Genomic DNA, 20,032 nt, shown 5'->3' with positions numbered 1-20,032 from the left:
TATCTTCAGAATCTTGAAGAGACAAGAATTTTAGATACAATAAACCTATGACAAGTTAAAAACTAATCATATCAAGTCTTTTTTTTTTTTTTGCAGAGCTGGGGATCAAACCCAGAGCCTTGTGCTTATAAGGCAAGCACTCTACCAACTGAGTTATCTCCCCAGCCCCAAATAAAGTCTTTCTAAAAACTGGAATAAGGACAAGTTTCTGATTTATTCTTAGGTCTAAAATTTTTTAAATGAATTAGTTGAAGGGCTGATAGTTATATGCATATAGGTATAAAATTGCTAGACTATATTTTGTATTATGGCTTCCTGATGCCTTCTGCTCAATGTGGTTGTTTTTTTTTTTTTTTTTTTTTTTTTTTTTTTCCCCTACCTAATTAAGTGTGGACAACCCAGAGTTAGCACAGAGAAGAAACAATCTAACCCTCTTGTGGATGTCGGATGTCCATTTCTACCTGCAGGTTGTCCACACTAAAGATGGTGCACATGACATGGAAGGACAACTGTACCCACATCTGAAAGGAAAGCAGAGTTCAACATAGCTTTTTGAAAAGAACACCAAATATGACAGACAAATAAAAAGGTGGTCTCTAAATACCTCTCTCCCTATGAAAGAGTCTGCAGGTCCAAGTAGACCAATCTATGGGAAGTGGGACTGGGTGCAGGAAAGATGCACTGGTTGGCAAATGATTGTCAACCTGTGGACACTAATTATTCAGCTGTGCTGTGTATTTCTGTTGGCTTCTATGGCATGGCACGGAAGATTTTTCCTTCTTTTATTTTTTCCTTTCTTATACCTGTGGCTGATTCCTCCTCCACTCACCCTTATCAAGGGAGATCCTCAAAGCTTCTCTTAGACCCTCTTGAGGTCTTATTCTCTTTCCTCCTCCCAAGGAATCTCAACTACTTCTATATTTTGCTTATAACCCACATGAACAAGCCTCCCCTGTCTGCTCAGAACACTCCTCTAAGAGCCAAGCTGAATATCTAGCCTCTCAGAGATTCCTCTTGAGTTTCTTAAGAGGATCTCAAGTTTGACTCAAGATATTTCCCTTCAAATCTAGGCTTCTTCCAAAATCCTGCCTTAGCAAAGGCACCACCATGCATTTGACTTCTCCACCAGCATCTAGAAACTGTCCATGGCAATTCACATGCCCATTTGTCACCAGTGACAAATGATCAGTTTACTTTGTCAAAGTCTCTCAGCTCTGTTGACTTGTGTCCACTGATATCACCCACACCCTAATCCAGGATCTAGATTCTCACTTCCCTCCAATCTGTTCTCTCATTAATGGCCAGAATAACTATTGGACAATGTCAATCAAATCATGACCCTCCCCTGCTCCAAAGCTTCATGGCCTCCCATGGCTCCTGGATAAGACCAAAGTCTACAACATAGTACAAGGCCCTGAATGGTCTCACCTCTGACTACTTCTATGATCTTACCGTGTATTGTGCTCTCTGATCAGTCAAGTTGGTTTCCTCTCCTTTCCTAAATGCACATGCCTCAACCTCAGAGCCTTTGCACATGCTACGCTTTCTATAATATTCTATAATATCCCCTCTACCCTTTCTACCTCTAGTTATCTGTCCCTCATCATCATGACTTCAATTCAAATACCATCTTGATACCTCTCACACCAGATCCAAAACCATCTCCTTATTCTGTGCTCACAATTTCCTGTCCTTTCTTCTATGTAACTTATATCTCACCATCATTCTGTAGTTATTGGTGTGATTTCAAAAAATATATATATGTTTCTCCTCCAATGTTGTAAATCTCTCCATGAGGGAAGAGATCATGTCTGTCTGTGCTTAGTTTAGTAGCCTCAGTATTTGTTGAGGTGCTTTGGATATAATTACGAAGAAAACCATAAGCTCTATTTTTAAGAATCCTATCATCTTTGGAGGGAGATCCAGAAATTAGAAATATTTTTACAAAATAGGGCAGTAAATACAGGAGCTGGCATGATACCACCCATTCAAGGAATGGAATATTTAAATGAAGCATGGTGCATCTTCCACTAGACACCATGCTGGGATAGTAGAGTTTGGGAAGACTCTCGATAAACTGACCTGGGGTGATAGGATATTCCTTGTGAGTATAAAAGTTAAGGTAAAGGTATACAGTTGGCTCTCTGAATCCATGTGTTCCACATATGAGGATTCAACTAACCACCAAAGATATTTGAAAAAAATGCATTTGTACTGAATATGCATGACCTTGTTCTTGACGTTATTTCCTAAACAAAGCAGTGTAATAATTGTTTACATAGCATTTACATTGTATTAAGTATTATAAGTAATGTAGAAATGATTTAAAACATACAGGAGGGTTTTGTTCATTATATGCCATTTGATGTAAGGGACTTGGGCACCTGAGGATTTTGATACCTGCAGGCAGTCCTGGAACTCATCCTACCTGGATACCAAGGGACAGTTGTATACCTATACATACATGCATACGCACACACACAAATCCACCCATGCCTACATATATTATGTACACACTTTCATTTTAACAAAGGGAGTAAAATAATAGGTACGTATTAATTTTTGCATATCTCTGTATAAATAAGCTCTGGAAGGAACAAGGAAGTAATAAAAGCAATTGCCATCAGGGGATGAAAAGAAAAAGAAGGCAGAAGTGGAGGAAAAATCCCTCACTGTCTATCTTATTCTACTGTTTGATTTTTGAGCCACATGTATGTATTTCTTATTCCAAACGAGATGGAAAGGCTGCAAGAGGCAGGGTCAGAGAAGCCTGCTGGTGGAAGAGGAAGCAGGAGGACAAGTTGATCAAGGGAAGAGAGAAGTGGTGGCCTGGAGCCCTTTGTCCCTCCTGACTCTGTGCCAGCACTGCTAAGCTGCTCCTGAGTGGGACGCTGCTGTTAATGAGTCTCATGGGAACTCAAGGGGCCATCTCCAAGAATCCCAGAGTTTTAGCTCCAGGTGGATTGCAGAATCCACACTGAGGGAGTCCCATCCACCTTTCTCTCCCCATCATCAGGGGCATGGGTAGAATGGTGTGGTGAACGCCATTTTTTTTTGTACCAAGGATTGAACCCAGGGACGCTTAACCACTGAGCCTCATTCCCAGCCCTTTTTACTTTTTTTTTTTTTTGAAAAGGGTCTCACTAAGTGGCTGAGGCTGGCTTTGAACATGTGATCCTCCAGTTTCAGCCTCCCAGACTACTGGGATTTCAGGCATGCCACCTTGCGCCTGACGGTGAACACCATTTTTAAGGAGGAGACCAAGAAGTATGGCAATTTTAAGAGAAAAGCAGTTTTAGCTCGAGGCTCCTTTGCAATTCATAACAGCAAATATGTGAGCATCTGCTATATGCCAGACACCACAGTCAGCATTATGTGGAGACTCTGAGGATGAATGGAGAGGCAGGGGAAGAGAAGAGGACAGCATACTAAGTACCTGCCATGTGACAGGAGCAATATTTTACTGAGTCCTCTCTCTGTCTCTTTCTCTCTTTCTCTCTCTCTCTCTCTCTCTCTCTCTCTCTCTCACACACACACACACACACACACACACACACACACACACAGAGAGAAAACCAACTTTGTATCATTTTCCTTTTTCAGACAAGGAAACAAGTGTAGAGAAGTTAAATATTTGTCCCAGGGCATTGGGCTAGATGTAACTGCTTGATCCCAGGGCCTGGTTCATTGTGCCTGTGCCTCAGTGCCTTTGCTCATGCTGCTCCCTCCACCCGAGTTGCTCTTTCCCAAGAGACCCACAGGGCTCATTCACTACTTTCATTCAGGCCTCTACTTACATCTCAGCTTGCAGGGCTTCCCTGACTTGTCTATATAAAATTCCACCCATCACTCTGCTCCCTTATGCTTCTCTGTGTTTCTTCACAGCTCATCACCATTAGCACCATTAACAGATAAAATATAAATATTTGACTTTTGTAGTTCTTACGTTACCTCCCCTGAGTATGGTGAAACTCTATGAGGGTGGGGACCCTGTTCTGTCCACTGAGTATCCCCAGTGTCTATAAGAGTGCTGGGTACAGAGTAGATGCTTAATGCATAATTTGTGAAGAAATGGACTCTAATGACCCACAGGTCACAACCTGTGCCTGCGAGGAGACTGACCCAATGAGGAAGGACACTGCTTTAATGAGGGGGAAAGGAGAAAGCTATTCCGTTTCCTCAGGTGGCAAGCATGGCTTCCCAAAGGGCGAGGGATGGGGTCCCTCTAGAGGGATTAGAGGGATTTTGCAGGTAGAGAGAGGGTTACAAGCAGCAGCCGTGAAAGAAAACAACGTGCCAGTTGATCATTCAGAGGCTGCCGTGGCAGTCTTGTCATGTGGCAGTTGTGGCCGGTGTGTAGTGTTGAGGATGCCCCGTGGAGTTGGCCTGGGGACACCAGGCTAAGGAGCTCAGTGTCCTTCTGTCTGCAGGAAGAGGCAGTGACATGTTTTTAGCAGGAAGGTGAATCGCTAGTCTGTTTTAGAACAACAGTAAAGATAAGGCCATTCACAAGTACAGGAGCTGCGGTTTTCTGGGTACCTACTATGTGCCAGACACCTTATGAGTCATCCCCAGAAGCTTCCACATAGCTTATTCTCCTTCACTGATACAGTGGTGGAGGTGCTGCCCACTTTGAAGACACTCATGATCACACAAATAATAGGAATAAGTCAAAATCAAGATTCAAAGCCTGGTTTCCAGAACTCAAAGCCAGTATTTCTTAGCCTCAGCTGGTAGTTCCCTAGAGCTGGACAGGCCCACCTGGGGCTGCTTGCATTAGGATCTCTACGAAGCCATCATGAAATACAGGTTCCCAGACTCCATCCCTGGTGATGCACACTCTGCCAGTCTGGCAAGGTCCCTAACATCTGTTCGTTTTAAAGCTCCCCAGGAGATTCCAATGCACGTCTTGGGATGGGGGCCACTGCCCTTTGCCTCACCAAAGAAGGAACTACTCAGGAGAAAACTGGGAGACAGGAAAGAGAGAGACCAGTGCTTCTCGTGTACACAAGGGAGATGGTGAAAACATGAGTTCAGGTAACACCAGTGGGCATGCAGGTGAGAAGATGGGTTGATTGCCCAGGAGGGTACAAGGACTGACCACAAACGGAATGGAGGGAAGGACCCTGAGGGATTGTGAGACTGAGATGCCATTAACAGAAATGAGGGATGTACTGGACCATCTCTGGACAGTTCCTCTCCCGTGGGAATAGCCTAAGTCCCATAACTAAAGTGCTGTACCCAGCACTGGGGATACTAGAGTGGGCAGAACACCCTCACAGAGCTTCACCATTCTAGATGTCCTCTAGAAACCCCCTGAGCTTTAGTAAAGAGAAATGCTGTACTTCACCAACCATGCAATCCAGAAACAGAACCAGCGAGGGGTGACTTGGAAGAGGAAGAGGGAAGACCCCTGTAGTTTCTCTTGTGCCAGGCTAGCTCATAGGCAGAGTAAGGCATGGAGTCAAGACCCAGATCCCGGGAGTTGGGTGGAAGCAGGCTTGTGGCAAGCAGCCTGCAAACTTGTTTATTGTGGGAACAGCTATACATTTTATAGGTTTCTTGTCCAATCACAATGTGCCACGGGGGATCAGACCACCAGGTTCCTATACGGGTTCCCTTGGTAACACTGAGTCAACTTGGGGCAGTTGTTTACTTTCCTAGGCAGTGGAAGCAGAGTGCTCCTCCCTACAAGTTTTCCTTACATGCTTGAGACATTCACTGCTACCAGCCAAGAACTAGGATTTCTCCCAACAGACCCCTAGGCAAACCCCTCCAGCCAGGGATCCCTCAGTAGCAGACATCATTAATTGATTGCTTATTTCTTAGTCAGAAGGTCTCAGAACCTGCAAGACCTGCTCTATGTTGTTCCAAGCAACAGAAGTTGGCAAATAGGTACAGAAACTTATTTTCCAACTGGGTTATACATCTGTCTATATAGATAATGAGATGGTAACCAATTGCAATGAAAAACCGAGCCCAATTTTCTATTTTAGCTTCAAATGAGAGCCTGCCCATCATTTTCAGGATTAGCTATAACAGAACAAACATCTGTGAAAAAAAATTCTCCAAGACATGTTTAATATAACTGAAACATGTCACATAACCCCAAAATGTCACTTCTTGAAGTTTCTTTGTGTGACAAACAACATTTCACAAGCAAAATGCAAAAATGAGTGTCACTTTCTAGGTGGTTCTGTGAGCAGAGAGGTGATATGATGGAATTTGCTTCTACAGCAATGTCCCAAATATGTTCCAGGCACTCCCTAGCCCTGGGCTCTCTATGGCTCAGCAGAGAATTCTTAGCACTGGAGTAAGCTGTTGGGCAGGGGTGGTGGTCACTGGGAAATGTGGAGGCGGAGGAGAGTCCAAGATTCCCAAGACAGCTAATGCAGATTTAGAGACTCAATGTTTTATTTTTGATTCGGTCAGAAAACTTAACTACTCTTCCTCCACTGGGAACAGAATCAACTTACTCCTGCAGAAGTCTCATGAAAGCTCATGGCCTGGGTAGTGCAAATGCCTCGCCAGATCCATCAGCTCCTAGGAAAGCCCTCAGGGATGGCCCCTGTAACCCTCTTCTTTCCAAAGGGATTCAAGGATCCAGGAACTGAATCCAGCCACATGGCTGTGACCCTCAGTCAGACCCACCCTGCTTACTGCCCATGTCTTCCTGAAAGGCTTTCATGGGAAACACTCCTGGATGTGAGCAGGGGATTGTGGATGCTTTTGATGTCTTCTCGGTTCAATCGTGCCCTCCAGCTGCTGTAGAAAGGCTTTGCTAACAGAACGTCATCTCAAAGGGATTTACTTCTCTTGTCCAGGGCACTGTGATAAAACCAAGGACAAGGCCTGCAGTGCCCCAAACCCAGAAGTATCAGGCATACGTGTGCATAAGAAAAACCTGTAGGATTTCCTCAGCTGTAGCTCTCCCAACTTTTCCCATTCAGCCATCTGCAAGGAATAATTATTGCAATCTTCCCCCAGGTGATTCTGATGCAGGGGGCGCACATCAGGGTTGTGAGCTTCCAAATTCCTACTTAGGAACACAGGCACAAACTACGACTGCGTGGTCTGCTGCCGGGACAGCCTCCCGGGAGAGCGTCGGGCAGGCAGAGTACCTGCCGCCCAGTTGGCAATTGACTTCTTCAAATGAAACTCTTTCCGAGTATACCCATGATATTTGGCTTTTGAACCTGCCTGGCTTAAAGTTTTGAAGGTGGCTTCATTGTTATTTTTTTAAATATGCTTTTTAAGTTGTACCTTTATTTGATTTATTTATATTTATGTGATGCTGAGGATGGAACCCAGGGCCTCACAGGTGCTAGGCAAGTGCTCTACCACTGATACAACCCCAGACTTTCATTGTTATTTTTAAGTAAACTAAAAAGTAGTGTTTTATTTATTTATTTATTTATTTTTAGGGCATCAAACCAACTCTTTCTCAGTGATTTTCTCAATGTTTGGGAATTTGGTCTTGAGAGTTGAGGATTAGCTGAAGGCATATGATACTTTAGGATAAGATTACTCTATGGAAATAGCTCAGTAAATGATAATGTTAGCTTCCAAGCAAAGGAGAACAGGAACTGAGGGCGGTCGTGTGACACCACAGCTCCTTGAATTAATCTTATGTACCCTTGTAGCCCCAGTGCCTGGCTTAAGGCAGAGACTTAATAAGCACTGGTTAAATGAATGAATAAATTAATGAACATAATACGCAATTAGGGAGAACTGATTTTTGCAGTGTCTTACTCTTTTTTAAAATAAGTTTATTTATTTGTTAATTTCTTTTTATGTGGTGCTGAGGATCAAACCCAGTGCCTCACATGTGCTAGGCTGGTGCTCTACCACTGAGCCACAACCCCAGCCCAGTTCCTTACTCTTTTAAGCTTCGAAGTCTGACATCTGTGGTTACCTGCCCAACATCCACATTCATCTTCCCCTTTCTAATATTACTCTGAATTTTCCAGTGGTGTGTTATATAGAACTGGTTCTTCCCTGAGTTCCAGTTGAGGGTCCTGACCAGTCTAGGTAAGTTAGCATATCCCAACTCCCGCATCCACAATAATGGACTCTGGATAGGCAAACCAGGTCTATCAGGACTAAAATACTTCTTGAAGTGTTAATTAAGTAGACTTTCTCTCTGAGAGTTGCTCTTGTAAGAGGAAGCAATAGCCCTGGAGTTATTGGTAGCTACCTGGGTATCACAAGGGAAGAACATGCTAAAAATGTAGCCAAACATAGGAAAGTGGAACCAAGGAACGAAGAGATACATAAAGGTTTGTGGTAATGTTATTTTAGCTGCTGGAGCAAGTCATGTCTGAAGCCAGTAACTGAATATTTTGCTTAAGCCAATCAATGTCATTGAATGGGGTATTGTGTAACTTGGAGCTAAGAACATTGCAAATGGCATCAGAACTTAAAAACAGCTTCTTAAATTATTAGAAGTACACCAATTTTTTCTTAGTATGATGTCATAATTGGGATTAATACTTCACAATAAATATATATAGTTGTGGTCAACAAACATCAATGAAAGCAAAGACGTAGATATATACTTCTATAATCATGGCAAAGCATTAATTTTTAAATCAAGTCCTAAATGATGGCAAAAATACACTGTACCCAATAAGTATATGTCAGATTTGATAGTACCAAATATCTCTAGAATTAAAAAGAAAGTGTGTGATGAAGAATATAGACACCATAAATGATGTTAATGAGTTTGCATCAGTATCAAAAGGATTTGTGAGCATTTCAAAGAGAAAAAAAGAGGCAATTCCTGAGGTTTGGAATGGATTTACCAACAGTTATTTCAAACAAAACAAATTTAATGTTCTGACAGCTTTGTTGGCCTTTTGGAAAAATGCTTTTATTTTAGCATATTTAGATTTTTAGAGACCTCTCATGAAAATCTGCAAGACCATTAGATTCCTTCTCCTAGTCATCCTTCAGGACTCACATGCAAATACAACATTTTCTGTAAAAATTTCTCTAACACCAGGAGCAATGGGAGTTACAGTATTTGGTTACTACAATCTATCTGCATTTTAAATTTTTTGGTTTACATACATGCTTCTTTCTAGACTGAAAATTGGGGGGAGGTGTGAACCACACTTCATTCATTGTTGATACATAATACTTATCCTCTGGCCCTCAGAAACTTTTTACTGTAACATCAAATGAATGGGAGATGGTCTTAGGAATAAGATGGCATACTGTGAACCTGATAATATTATGAAATACCTTTATAAGTGCTCCAACATCCCAACTCAAAGAATTCATGGATTGAGGATAATCAAAAGAGAGTTTTTTCTTAGTGGTATTCTGTAGGGCATTGATTAATGTATTTTTAGATGACACATTCTCCTTAGTTTTGGAGATTCACATCACTAGGCGCTCTGAAATAGAGCCTGATTGACCATTAGGTGTGTTGAGTAAAGAGGAACTTTCCATATGCCATTAGGTTTGTGCTAAATGGCCTCAGTCATTTCTTTTTCCTAATAAAGTTTTATGATTCTAGAACAAATTTTAAAAATACAACTTAGACCCAAAAATCAAATTTAAACCCAATACCCCAGGGTGAAACTATTATTTTGAGTATGTAATTAGTAATGTTCTTTCTAGATTCCTTAGGACATAAAAGTGCTTTTAAGAGATAAATTAGGTGGCCCAAGGTCACTTGGAAAAAGATGAAATAAATTTGAGCCAATGCCATCTTTTCGCTTCAGTAAAGCTCTCTACGATGGCATTTACTCAACAAATATTTATTGGGTAGTTGATGTATGCAAGGCTGTGTGCAAGGCACAGGAAGTCATGGAACACCCAGCACCTCTCTCTACAGGTATTTTGTTGATTTACTGTCAGAGCACTTCACACTCCATTAGGAAACAAACAAACAAAAACATCCAATTACTAAGTCATTAGCACTGCCATTTAAAATCGAAGATGGGAATGCAGAGTGCTGGATTGCAAGGGCCCTTAGAGACCTGGCATAGCCCCTTTATTTCACAGATGGAAGAACAGACTCGTGTAGTAAAGATCGGTGCCTCTGTATGTGCTGATGCGGGAAGATAAAAACAAGATATTTGAGAAGTGAGGAAAGCAAGCTGAAGAACACAAAGCAGTGCGACACTCGGGCCAAACAAAGTCCTGGCCTCAGATGCCTTGATGTAGGCCATTTTGAACAATGCCTTTTGAAACTGACAGGGGTCATCCTTGGGGGAAGAAGAAAGGGGCATTGGAACCTGAGCTGGGGTCTGGTTGTGGGTTATAAGAAAGTTTTATTCTTTATTTCTCTAATGTTTGTCTTCTTTGCAGCTTTGTGTTGCTTTTATAACATGCGATATACTGTGTGTGCTTTTGTGTTATGTATTTATAATATACAGTCACACATCACTTAATGAGGGAGATAAGCAGGAGAAATGCATTGTCAAGTGAATTCATGGCTGTGCAGACATTGCAGAGGGTGTCCCCATAGACCCAGAAGGTACAGTCACTACATGGCTGGGTTATATAGTATATACTATCCTGTGTGCAGTCTGCTGTTGACTTAAGTGTCATTATGCAACAAACACACACACATACACACACACACACACACGCACACATATATATGATAAATGTGTATTTATATATACACACATACATATATACATATATTTAAAAATGTATATATATTATTTTAAATGGATAGAAAAAAAGTCTTAGAGACTTTCAGACTGTGGGTCAGGCTTGCTTGTGGGTCCTCCTCTGGATGGCACTTCACCATTTTTTTGGGAAACCTCTGCACAGTTACTTAGCCTCTTTGAGCTGTGGTTTTTCTTATATGTAGGATGGAGATAATAATAGTACCCATCAATTAGGGCTGTAGTAAGAATCTGAGGTTCCGTCGCTCAGTGCAGTGGCTGGCACCAGACTGGTTCTCAATGGACAGCAGCAGTAACAGAAACAATGATAACCATATTAATAATTATTTTCACATCATATAAATATTCATGTTATAATGCTTTTTATTATTTTTATTGCTACTGCAGGAGAGTGGATTGAGAACCTGCCTCCTCTGGCCCTGGCACAGTGAGTTTCCACACTACCACAGTGCTCCTTCTCTTTCTGGAGAATTACTGAGTCAGGCAGATGATACCAAGGAAAGAGAAAATGAGTTTGAGGTGATGACCATTGTTGTCTTCATGAGGGTAGCTAACCGGGCCACTGACGCTCAGACATGACCTCTATTCCTAAGGAGTCATCTTTAGCAACCAAACATTATTCTTTGCTGTTAATTTTTCAGCAGTTAATGTCATATGATACTATAGGCTGAATTATAGCCAAGAGCATAATTTATGAAAGTCAACCTATTTACCCTTACTGACCAAATGGGCAAAAAATAAAAACAAAGCCCCATATTGAAAGTGAGAAGGTACAACTCCCATCTCCAAGTGTTCCTGAAGTGGGTCACTGCTGGTTCTTGAAGATTGTGGGTGGGGTGCTAAGTTAATTCTGACAAATATCTCTCCTTGGTGGAAAAAGAAGTTTTGGGTGCTGTGGTATGGGACTGTGTTCTATACCACCAGCCTTCGAGGGGGCAGGCTGGCTAAGACTTCTGAAGAGACTTGCACTTCAGGTACTCACAGTATGACTTCCATATTGGAGGCTGGTATTCTTCAGCATCTAGAATAAAAAAAAAAAAAGAAAAGAAAGAAAGAAATCACTCCATCAGTTTTCACATCAAACTGTCAACAAGTATCTTCTCTGGGGGGGGGGTAAGCATCTGTCTGCAGCACTTGCCATCCAACCCCAGGGGGACTTTCCACTCATTTAGGGGACAGTTCCAGTCACAAGGGAGGGAACGTGCATGGAAACCTTGCAGACCCAATGCCACTTTCTTCAGATCACTTACTGTGACAGAATCAATTGCCTAACAATTTTCATAGAGCCCAGTAAATCAAAAAAAAGATTTTTAAAGCAATTAACTTGATTGTACCCTCTAGTAATCCTTTCAAACACTATTTACTCAACTTGGCATAATAAACATATAATTTACCTCACAGTTTCCAATCAGACCTTTAGCCCATTTATTAAGATTTGAGGGCAAGATGCAAAGTGGCAAGTATGGAATAATAAATATGGAAAGTCACACAACCCAACTCTCTGAGTTCTTAAAATCCTGGGTCTGACAGCAGAACACTGATGATCCAATTGGAATTGCATTATCTCCTTGAATTAACTCCAATGTGTGACTTAGAAAATTTTCAGAAACTCTCAGCAATCAGAAGTGTCAGAGCAAGAGAGTTACAGCAAAATGGAGAGGATGAAATTGGTATGCATCACTCCAGAAAACAGACAATGGGAGAAAATCTGCTCATTCAGTCAACTCAACAATCCTGCCTGACAGCTGAGCTTACTATTCTGATGTGGTGATTATAGAGTCCTCCTGGCTCACAGCTATAAAGTCTTGTAAAATACACTCCAGGCTGATAGCTGGGGAAGAGAATTCTTTCCCTCAAAATCACAGGGCATAGATCTGCAGGGGACCTGAAGAGTTCTCTAATTCAGCTGTGTCACCTTCCACTCCCAGGACAACCCACAGCCTGTCCCTACAGAGTCCCCTTCCATGGCTCCTGTGCTGCTAGAACTTCCCTAGCATCATGCAAGCAAATGGTTTGAGGATGTTTTTCTCCCTGAGGAACAAATATGTCATTTACTAAGCAAAACTAACTCAAAAGTGGTAACTTCTCCCAAAACCCACTGAATTACACTTGTATAGCTTAAATTATTTTACAATTAATATCTTGCTCTCTGGAGCCCATAATATCACAGCATTCAACTAAATGCCTGCAAAGGTCAATTCATATAAATGAGTCTATTGCCAGCCCTGTAGGGTCAGGAGTCCACATATGAATGATCAGCCATATAACTACACATACAAATATAGCACAGTGATAATGGCTCATGGTATTCAGACTCAGTTTGTTGAATAAATACAGGAGCTCATTCGAAATACTTTTGTCAAATTATCTTATAATAATGACCTTTTAACTTAAATGATCAACTAATTTCATCCCATATGTAACATTAACCAATTTTAATGTGTTAACATGAGTGTTTGTTTAAAAAAAAAATCATTTAAATAAAAGACATCAATTTGCTGAATTTACAATAAAGTTCTAGAACCATCTATCCCATGCCATTTCACCAGAAAAGTCAGACCCTGTGTGTTAAAGTGTGGACAACAGTTTTCAAAAATATTTTTTTCAAAGATAAAGATATACACACATTGCATGGACATATCGCACAGAAATGTAAGTTCACCTACTCCAAACTGAACTATCTTGTCATTTCAGAAGCAATTTATTCTATGAGGCAAGTACAATCCCCAGACTTCAAAAGAGTCAGGACTGTTCATGACCTAAGGACCACTCTCTACATATGGGGAGGAGTCCCTCAGACAGAGGAGGTAATCTGCTTAAAGCAGATCTTTGAATATAGTCCAGCTGCTCAGCTTGGATCAGCTGAGGTTTTCTTACTTAAAGCCAGAAGTTCTAATAAATGACCTCTCACTTTCCATTTCAGTCTTAATTGTTTGGAGAAAACCCTAGGATTGGGTTTCATTGGAAACATTGATTGTAACTTTGTACAACTGATTGTAACTTTGATTCATTGATTGTAATCTGATACGTTGATTGCACATTGATTGCAACTTTGATACAGGCTGCCCTGCATGTTCCATAAACCACCCTCCCTTCCCACTGCTCCCTGTTGGCAACACAACATGGAGGTGAAGAGAGCGCCTATAGAAACTGGAGATCAGAATACTCCCTTGCACAAAATCCCCCGGTGTCTTACTTCTGTGCACAGAAATGAAATAGAGCACTCTCCTGTGGCCTAGGGCGCTGGGTCATCTGGAACTGCCCATATCTCTGACTCCGCTGCAGACACTTCCCCTTTCTACTTCTCAGCCAGCCATGCCGGCTTCCTCACTGTTCCTAGAACATGCCATGCTCTTCTAAATCCCATCTTTGCTCTTGTGGACTCTCCACATAAAATGCTCTGCAATAGTTCTTGGCGTGGCTCACTTGCTCTGTCACACAGGGCTCAGCTCAAATGTCACCTCCCAGGGGCTTTCCCTGCCAACCTCACAGAGTGGCCTTCCCCCACTTCCAGTTCCTCTCCTGACTCACAGATTATTTTTCTTCATAACATTTATTACCATCTAAAATTATTTATTGATTTGTTGGTTTGTTTTGACTGGTTTCTCTCCACTATTTGTCAAACTCCTTAAAGAAGGAATTTTGTCTCATTCACTTTTGCATTCCAGCCCTTAGAAGAGTACCTGGCATAAAACAGGTCTTCAAAAAACTAAAACTGGGCTGGGAATGTGGCTCAGTGGTAAAAGTGCTTGCCTAGCATGTGTGAAGCCCTGAGTTCAATCCCCAGCACCACCAAAAACAAAACAAAACAAAAAACCCTACAACATGCTCTATAAAAGAATGAATCCTCAGGGTTCAAATCCTAACTTCCCTCCTGGGGCATTGTGGGAATTCAGTGAGAGTGCATGTGCCTACCCAGCACATAGCAAGTTTCAAATGAGCCCCACAAATGTGCTGTGCCACCACTCTCAGGCCATCCCTTGCCCTGATCCTTCTGTTGGCCGGTGCTCTTGTCTTTGCTCACTCCACTGAGCCAATGACTGTCTCCATTCTTGCCCCCAGATCTGGAGCCTGTAATTAAGTTCCAACGCTGTTGTCATGGAAGGTTTTTCTTTGCCATAAAAGAATTCAAATTGAGAGGCCATTTGTCATGCTTCAGTGGAACAACTATAATTACCTTGGCCTTAGAGACACGTTTCACAAACCACTATAGTGCACTGATAGGAGGCTTGGTCAAGTGACAGAGCACATAATATTTTTAATATGTTGAAACAAATCTTTAGCTGCCTCCAGCACTGCCCCACAATGACACGCTATTTACCCCAACTTCACACAAGACTCTTCTGCCTCACTCTTGAAAAGCTTGACACTCTTTTTTAAAAACCTGGAATAGGTTTTCAAGGTCACTTAGTTCACCTTCGTCATTTGGCAAATGAGGAAGAGGAAACACACAAAGATGGCGTGGCTTCCTCAAGGTCATGAACAAGTTAGAGGCAGAGGTGGGAGCTTTGTCTTCCAGGCCTTGGACACATCAGTCATCCCTGCCAGGCAGCCCCCCTCATTTACATATACTGAAATCAGAAAAACAAAATTATCATGTAACAGATTTATTACTTCAATTCTTGTGAAGCTTGAAAGAAAAAAAAAGAAAATCAGTGGTATGAAAAATTGCCATTAAGCGGTGGAACATGATTTGACCTATCCCTAGCCCCCCACATAATCAAGTCCAGGAGGTGTGAGCTGCTGGGAGCACCCAGGACATAGGTGAGGTCTTTTTGAAAATGTGTGATTTTGCTCAATATTTTAGAGAGACAGGCATAATGCAGAAGGTAGAGAAAGTAGAAAAAGAAGGCCTAAATCCCCCAATAAATAACTAAATAAAAATCTATCATTGAACTTAGAAGACGGAAATTCATTTTTAGAAAGAACTAAGGATTACAAGGACAAGAGAGGTTTAGAATATACATATCGCTTAAAAACACTGATTAATGTGGACCTAACCTTTAAAAAATATATGTTAACCTTTGACTCAGCAATTTTATTCATGGGAATCTGGCCTAAACACATATACAAAGACAGATAATGAACTAGTTGCTGAATGTATAATAGTAAATCTAAATGTGCAGCAAGATTAAACAGTTATTGCATATGTTGCCATGGCAATGATGGTTTGGACCACATTTCTGTGGTCAGGAGCGAGACTGCCAAGGTTCAAAACCCAGCTCTGCCACTTACTAGCTGTGTGACCTCAGGCAAGTTATTTAACCTTTCTATGTCTCAGTTTTTTAGTCTAAAAAAATAGGAGTAATAATACCATTCAACATACAGCATTGTGAGGACTGAATGAGTTGATAGGCATAAAATGTTTTGTCTGTAAAGAGAAAATAACAAATACGCTTCATTATAGTCATGTTCAGGAGAAAGTTAAAAGAGAGAAAGAGAGTGAGAATGAGAAAAAATTCATTGCATAGACAGCATAAGGGAAAAAGTAAAGGAAGAATGTACGTAAGATAAATTTTAGGGAAAAAAATGCTCAGTCTGGTACCTGGAATATAATAAACTCAATCTTACTGTTATTATAATCTATATTTAACCCCAGGAAAACATTTATGCCACATTGTCAAGAACTAAACAAATCAGATTATAAATCAGCTTATTAATGTAATCCCATTTTTAAGAAAATGGAAATATTTACATACATAGAAATTAATCAGAAGGCTATAAGCTCAATTATTAAAAGTTGTTATATCCCAAAGTGAAATATGTCTGAATTCTATTTTTCTTCTATTGCTTATCTGCATCTTATAATTTTCTGTACATATTATTTATATAAAAATTAAAAAAGAATAAGAAATAAATTTGTAGGAGTGCTAGGTGGTGGCTTTTTTGTAAAACACATTGTCTAAATAAATCACAGCTTGAAAATAAAGTGGGTGTAAAGAAACCCAGAAATGTTATAATAACACACAGCATGTGCAAGAAGTCTGAAGGATGAAGACTGAAGGAAAGAGACAGGTCTCCGGTAGCAAAAGATCATGCTCAACACTGCGAAATAAGCACTAAGGAGCAGTCCTAAGCAGGGTGGGAAATGGGGGAGGGAAACAAAAAAGATATACATGCTTAGAAAATGATCCAAACTTAAAAAAAAAAAAAACAGGTAATAAGACTCCTCAGATGAAATAATTTCTAAAGAATATGAATATATTAAATAAAAAGAAAACAGGTTAAAAGAACCCAGAGGTAAGGCTAAAACTTGAAAGAAACCTTGAGAAAACTTTCTGTGCTAAAGTAACTAAACCTTGAAAAGCTCGTGCTGCCATTCTGGTCTTGGGGGACCACAGGGCATTGAGGATTCACCCACAGAAAGTTCTGTGTGTCTGAGGTAGCCTGAGGGGATGAAGAGGCAATGGAGAGCATGAGTCATAAAAAAGCATCTGACATGATCAAGAGCATGGCCAAGAGGTAAGACCACCATGGTTTTAACTAAACTTGAGTAATACAATGAATGTATCACTGAAAAACAAAGTCCAATAATTTTAAAATGTATTTGAGGAAGTCTCCTACCTCAGAAAAAAGTACCATTAAGAGACGTAAGTGAATTCATGCAGATTCTGCTTTGTGATTTAGCTAGAATAAAAATTTACAAAACTGGTTTCAGACCCAAATATTGTTCTGCAATTTGCCTTGTAAATTTAATGATATTTGTTAGGCCTCTCTCCATGTCAGGACACATAGATCTGTTTGTTTAACTGCAGCTTGGTCTTCCATTGTATGAGTTTACCAAAATTTAATCCATTTATTTATGAAACAACTTCCAACTGATAGACATTTAGGCTCTTTTCAACTTTTTGCTACTTCAAGCAATGCTACAATATGTTTTGTGTAGTGTAGGTTCAAGAAACTTGAATTTAAATGAACGAAGTGTCTGTGTATTTAAAAGCTTTAGTTAATTGTTCTAAAAAAAAATGTGTGAATGTGTGTAAGAATGCCTGTGTTCTCACAGTCTTGCCAACATTGGTTGCTATTGATACACACACACACACACACACACACACACACACATATTTATTTTTTTAAATTTTTTGGTACTAGGGGTTGAGCTCAGGGGTACTCCACCAACCATTCACATCCCCAGCCCTATTTTGTATTTTATTTAGAGACAGGGTCTCACTGAGTTGCTTAGCACCTTGTTTTTGCTGAGACTGGCTTTGAACTCACTATTCTCCAGCCTCAGCCCCCTGAGCCACTGGGATTATAGGCATGTGCCACCATACCCAGTGTATTGCTATATATCTTAACTCATGAAGCCTCTAAGACTCAATTAGAAGATTTAAAGATGAGACTAAATGAGAATTTGCACGGTAGCAAATGGAGGCCCCTTATATTCCTGGGAGTGAACTTGTAGAAACACATGGCCTTGAAGAGAGGTGAGACTATAGGAATCTCATGTTTGGGGGGCTGCAGCTGGAAGGTAATCCTTTTCCAGGCAATTTTAATGCCAGAAATATACTGATTTGATGGAATCACCTGAGGAGCAAGTGTAAAGGAATTTGGGAACTGATTAATGAAGAAAAATCAGAGAACTCATGTGCTTCACTTGGGTAAGTGACAACTGGAGTGGAAATACCTGTAAACATCAAGGACTGCCAGCTTCCTTCACCTGGCTCAGTGGAGGATGTCTAGACTAGTGGAAAAACACATGCCGTGGCTTTGGAAAACCAGAGGAGGAAAAGATTCATGAATACCTATGGAGTTGACATCCCTTAGAATATTTCTGCTTAAGCTATACATATTGTGTTGCGGGCGGGGAATCATTTGGGAAATAGAAGATGGAAGGACTAGGTCTGTCCTCTGCCATCCACTTTCCCAGAAAAGCCAAGTCCCTGCCGTCACTTTTGATTTATTGATGCACACATTTGCAAATGGGCTGCAATGGACTTGTTCCAGGGAAGTTGGGTGAAAACAGGTTTTTCAATCAGGCATGGCACAGCCTCACAATGAGATGACAGCTCAGAATTTGTTGGGTGATTAGCATAATGGGCCCAGAATGGGTTAGGATCAAAATGAAAGCAAATAACAACAGCAGGAGTGGGGTGTTGTGTCTATGCACACGCTGCAATATGTCTGAAGCACACATTATCCCCAACCTTCACAAGCCTTCAAAGTATGCAGCCTGTGGCTATGGTCTTGCAAGGTCACTGCAGTCACTTGGTGCCTGATCCAAGTTGCAAGATTATCTGGAGATTATCCTCACTGCTGCGGAATACTGAGACATAAAGGCTGATTGAGAGCTTCTGTGCTCTCACTTATCCCCTGTATCAGTTTCCCATGTTCCCCTGAGAAATCAGACATCCATGTATCATTCTCATGGGAAGTGTTGCTTAGGTAAGGGATGAAGGCCTGATGTGCTCCTGACTTGAGATCCGGTATAAGAGATGTTTGTGATTGATTGGCTCCAACTTGCAGAGAACAATTAATGAAACAAATTCTAGAAACTTGCTGGAATTTGCTAGCGCCTCAGACTAAGCCCAAGGGACAAGGCTATGCAGAGATTATCTGAAGATGATAAAGCCACCAAGAGCCTTGGGCTGGAGTGTGTGGTCACTAGAGGGCACTGAGGCCACACAGAGCTTCTGTCCTGGGTCACTATTTTGTACACTGGGGCTGGGTAAGATGCTCCCATATTACAGGTATTTACTGAATCAACAAGGATCCAGGTCTTAGGTGTGCCATGGTGAACAAGCAGGCAGGGTGGGGTCGGGGTGGGGGCTTACGAAGCCCTGCTCAATCTGGTACCTGACTATCTTTCCCTGCTCACCCCATTTGTCCACTTCCACCACTCTGGCTTTCCTTTAATCCTTTGCATCAAGATCATTCCAGTCTTCGAGGTCTCGTGTAGTCTCTTCCCTCTGGCTGACACATGGATAGCTTCCTTATCAGCGGCCTAGCTCCTCAGACAGATCTCTTCAGAAACTAGTGTACTCTTTCTCAGAGACTCTCTTCAATTGTTGGCAGAGCCCTTTCACTCTCTGTAAGTTTTTACCATGCTCATCTGTTTTTTTTTTTGTTCACATGCTACCTCCCCATGCTGGAAAGACCACACCTTGAGAGCAAGCACCTCCTTTTTCTTTCTCTCAGCTATCTAGGACATCTTTAGGTTATTGGATATGTTTGATGAGTTCAGAACAAGTTGTCCTTCTTAGGTAGGTAGTTTGGCAATTAGTGCCTGTCTGTGAAGAAGATCCTTCCTCTGGGGACACAACCCCTAGCCAGAGCACATGGCCTGGTGAGGGGAGACCAGGCTGAGTGTAGTCCCAACTTGTCCCTTCAGCTGGGTACAAAGATAAAAACAGGAATGGCCCTGACTGCTGTATTCTAGGGCA

General features: G+C 41.3%; 1 protein-coding gene across 3 annotated transcripts in view; it reads right to left on the bottom strand.

The window, feature by feature from the left end:
• Chn2 (chimerin 2) overlaps positions 1 to 20,032 on the bottom strand; it is a 304,571-nt gene that overhangs the window by 144,106 nt on the left and 140,433 nt on the right. For all 3 annotated transcript variants that reach the window (XM_047560115.1, XM_047560117.1, XM_047560114.1), the window contains one exon: positions 11,632 to 11,670. In XM_047560115.1, coding sequence (XP_047416071.1) covers positions 11,632 to 11,670 — 39 coding nt within the window. The remainder of the gene's footprint in view (positions 1 to 11,631; positions 11,671 to 20,032) is intronic.

Source organism: Sciurus carolinensis, chromosome 8 (assembly GCF_902686445.1).
Source record: "Sciurus carolinensis chromosome 8, mSciCar1.2, whole genome shotgun sequence".
Taxonomy (NCBI): domain Eukaryota; kingdom Metazoa; phylum Chordata; class Mammalia; order Rodentia; family Sciuridae; genus Sciurus; species Sciurus carolinensis.
This window is presented reverse-complemented; position numbering and strand designations above follow the sequence as displayed.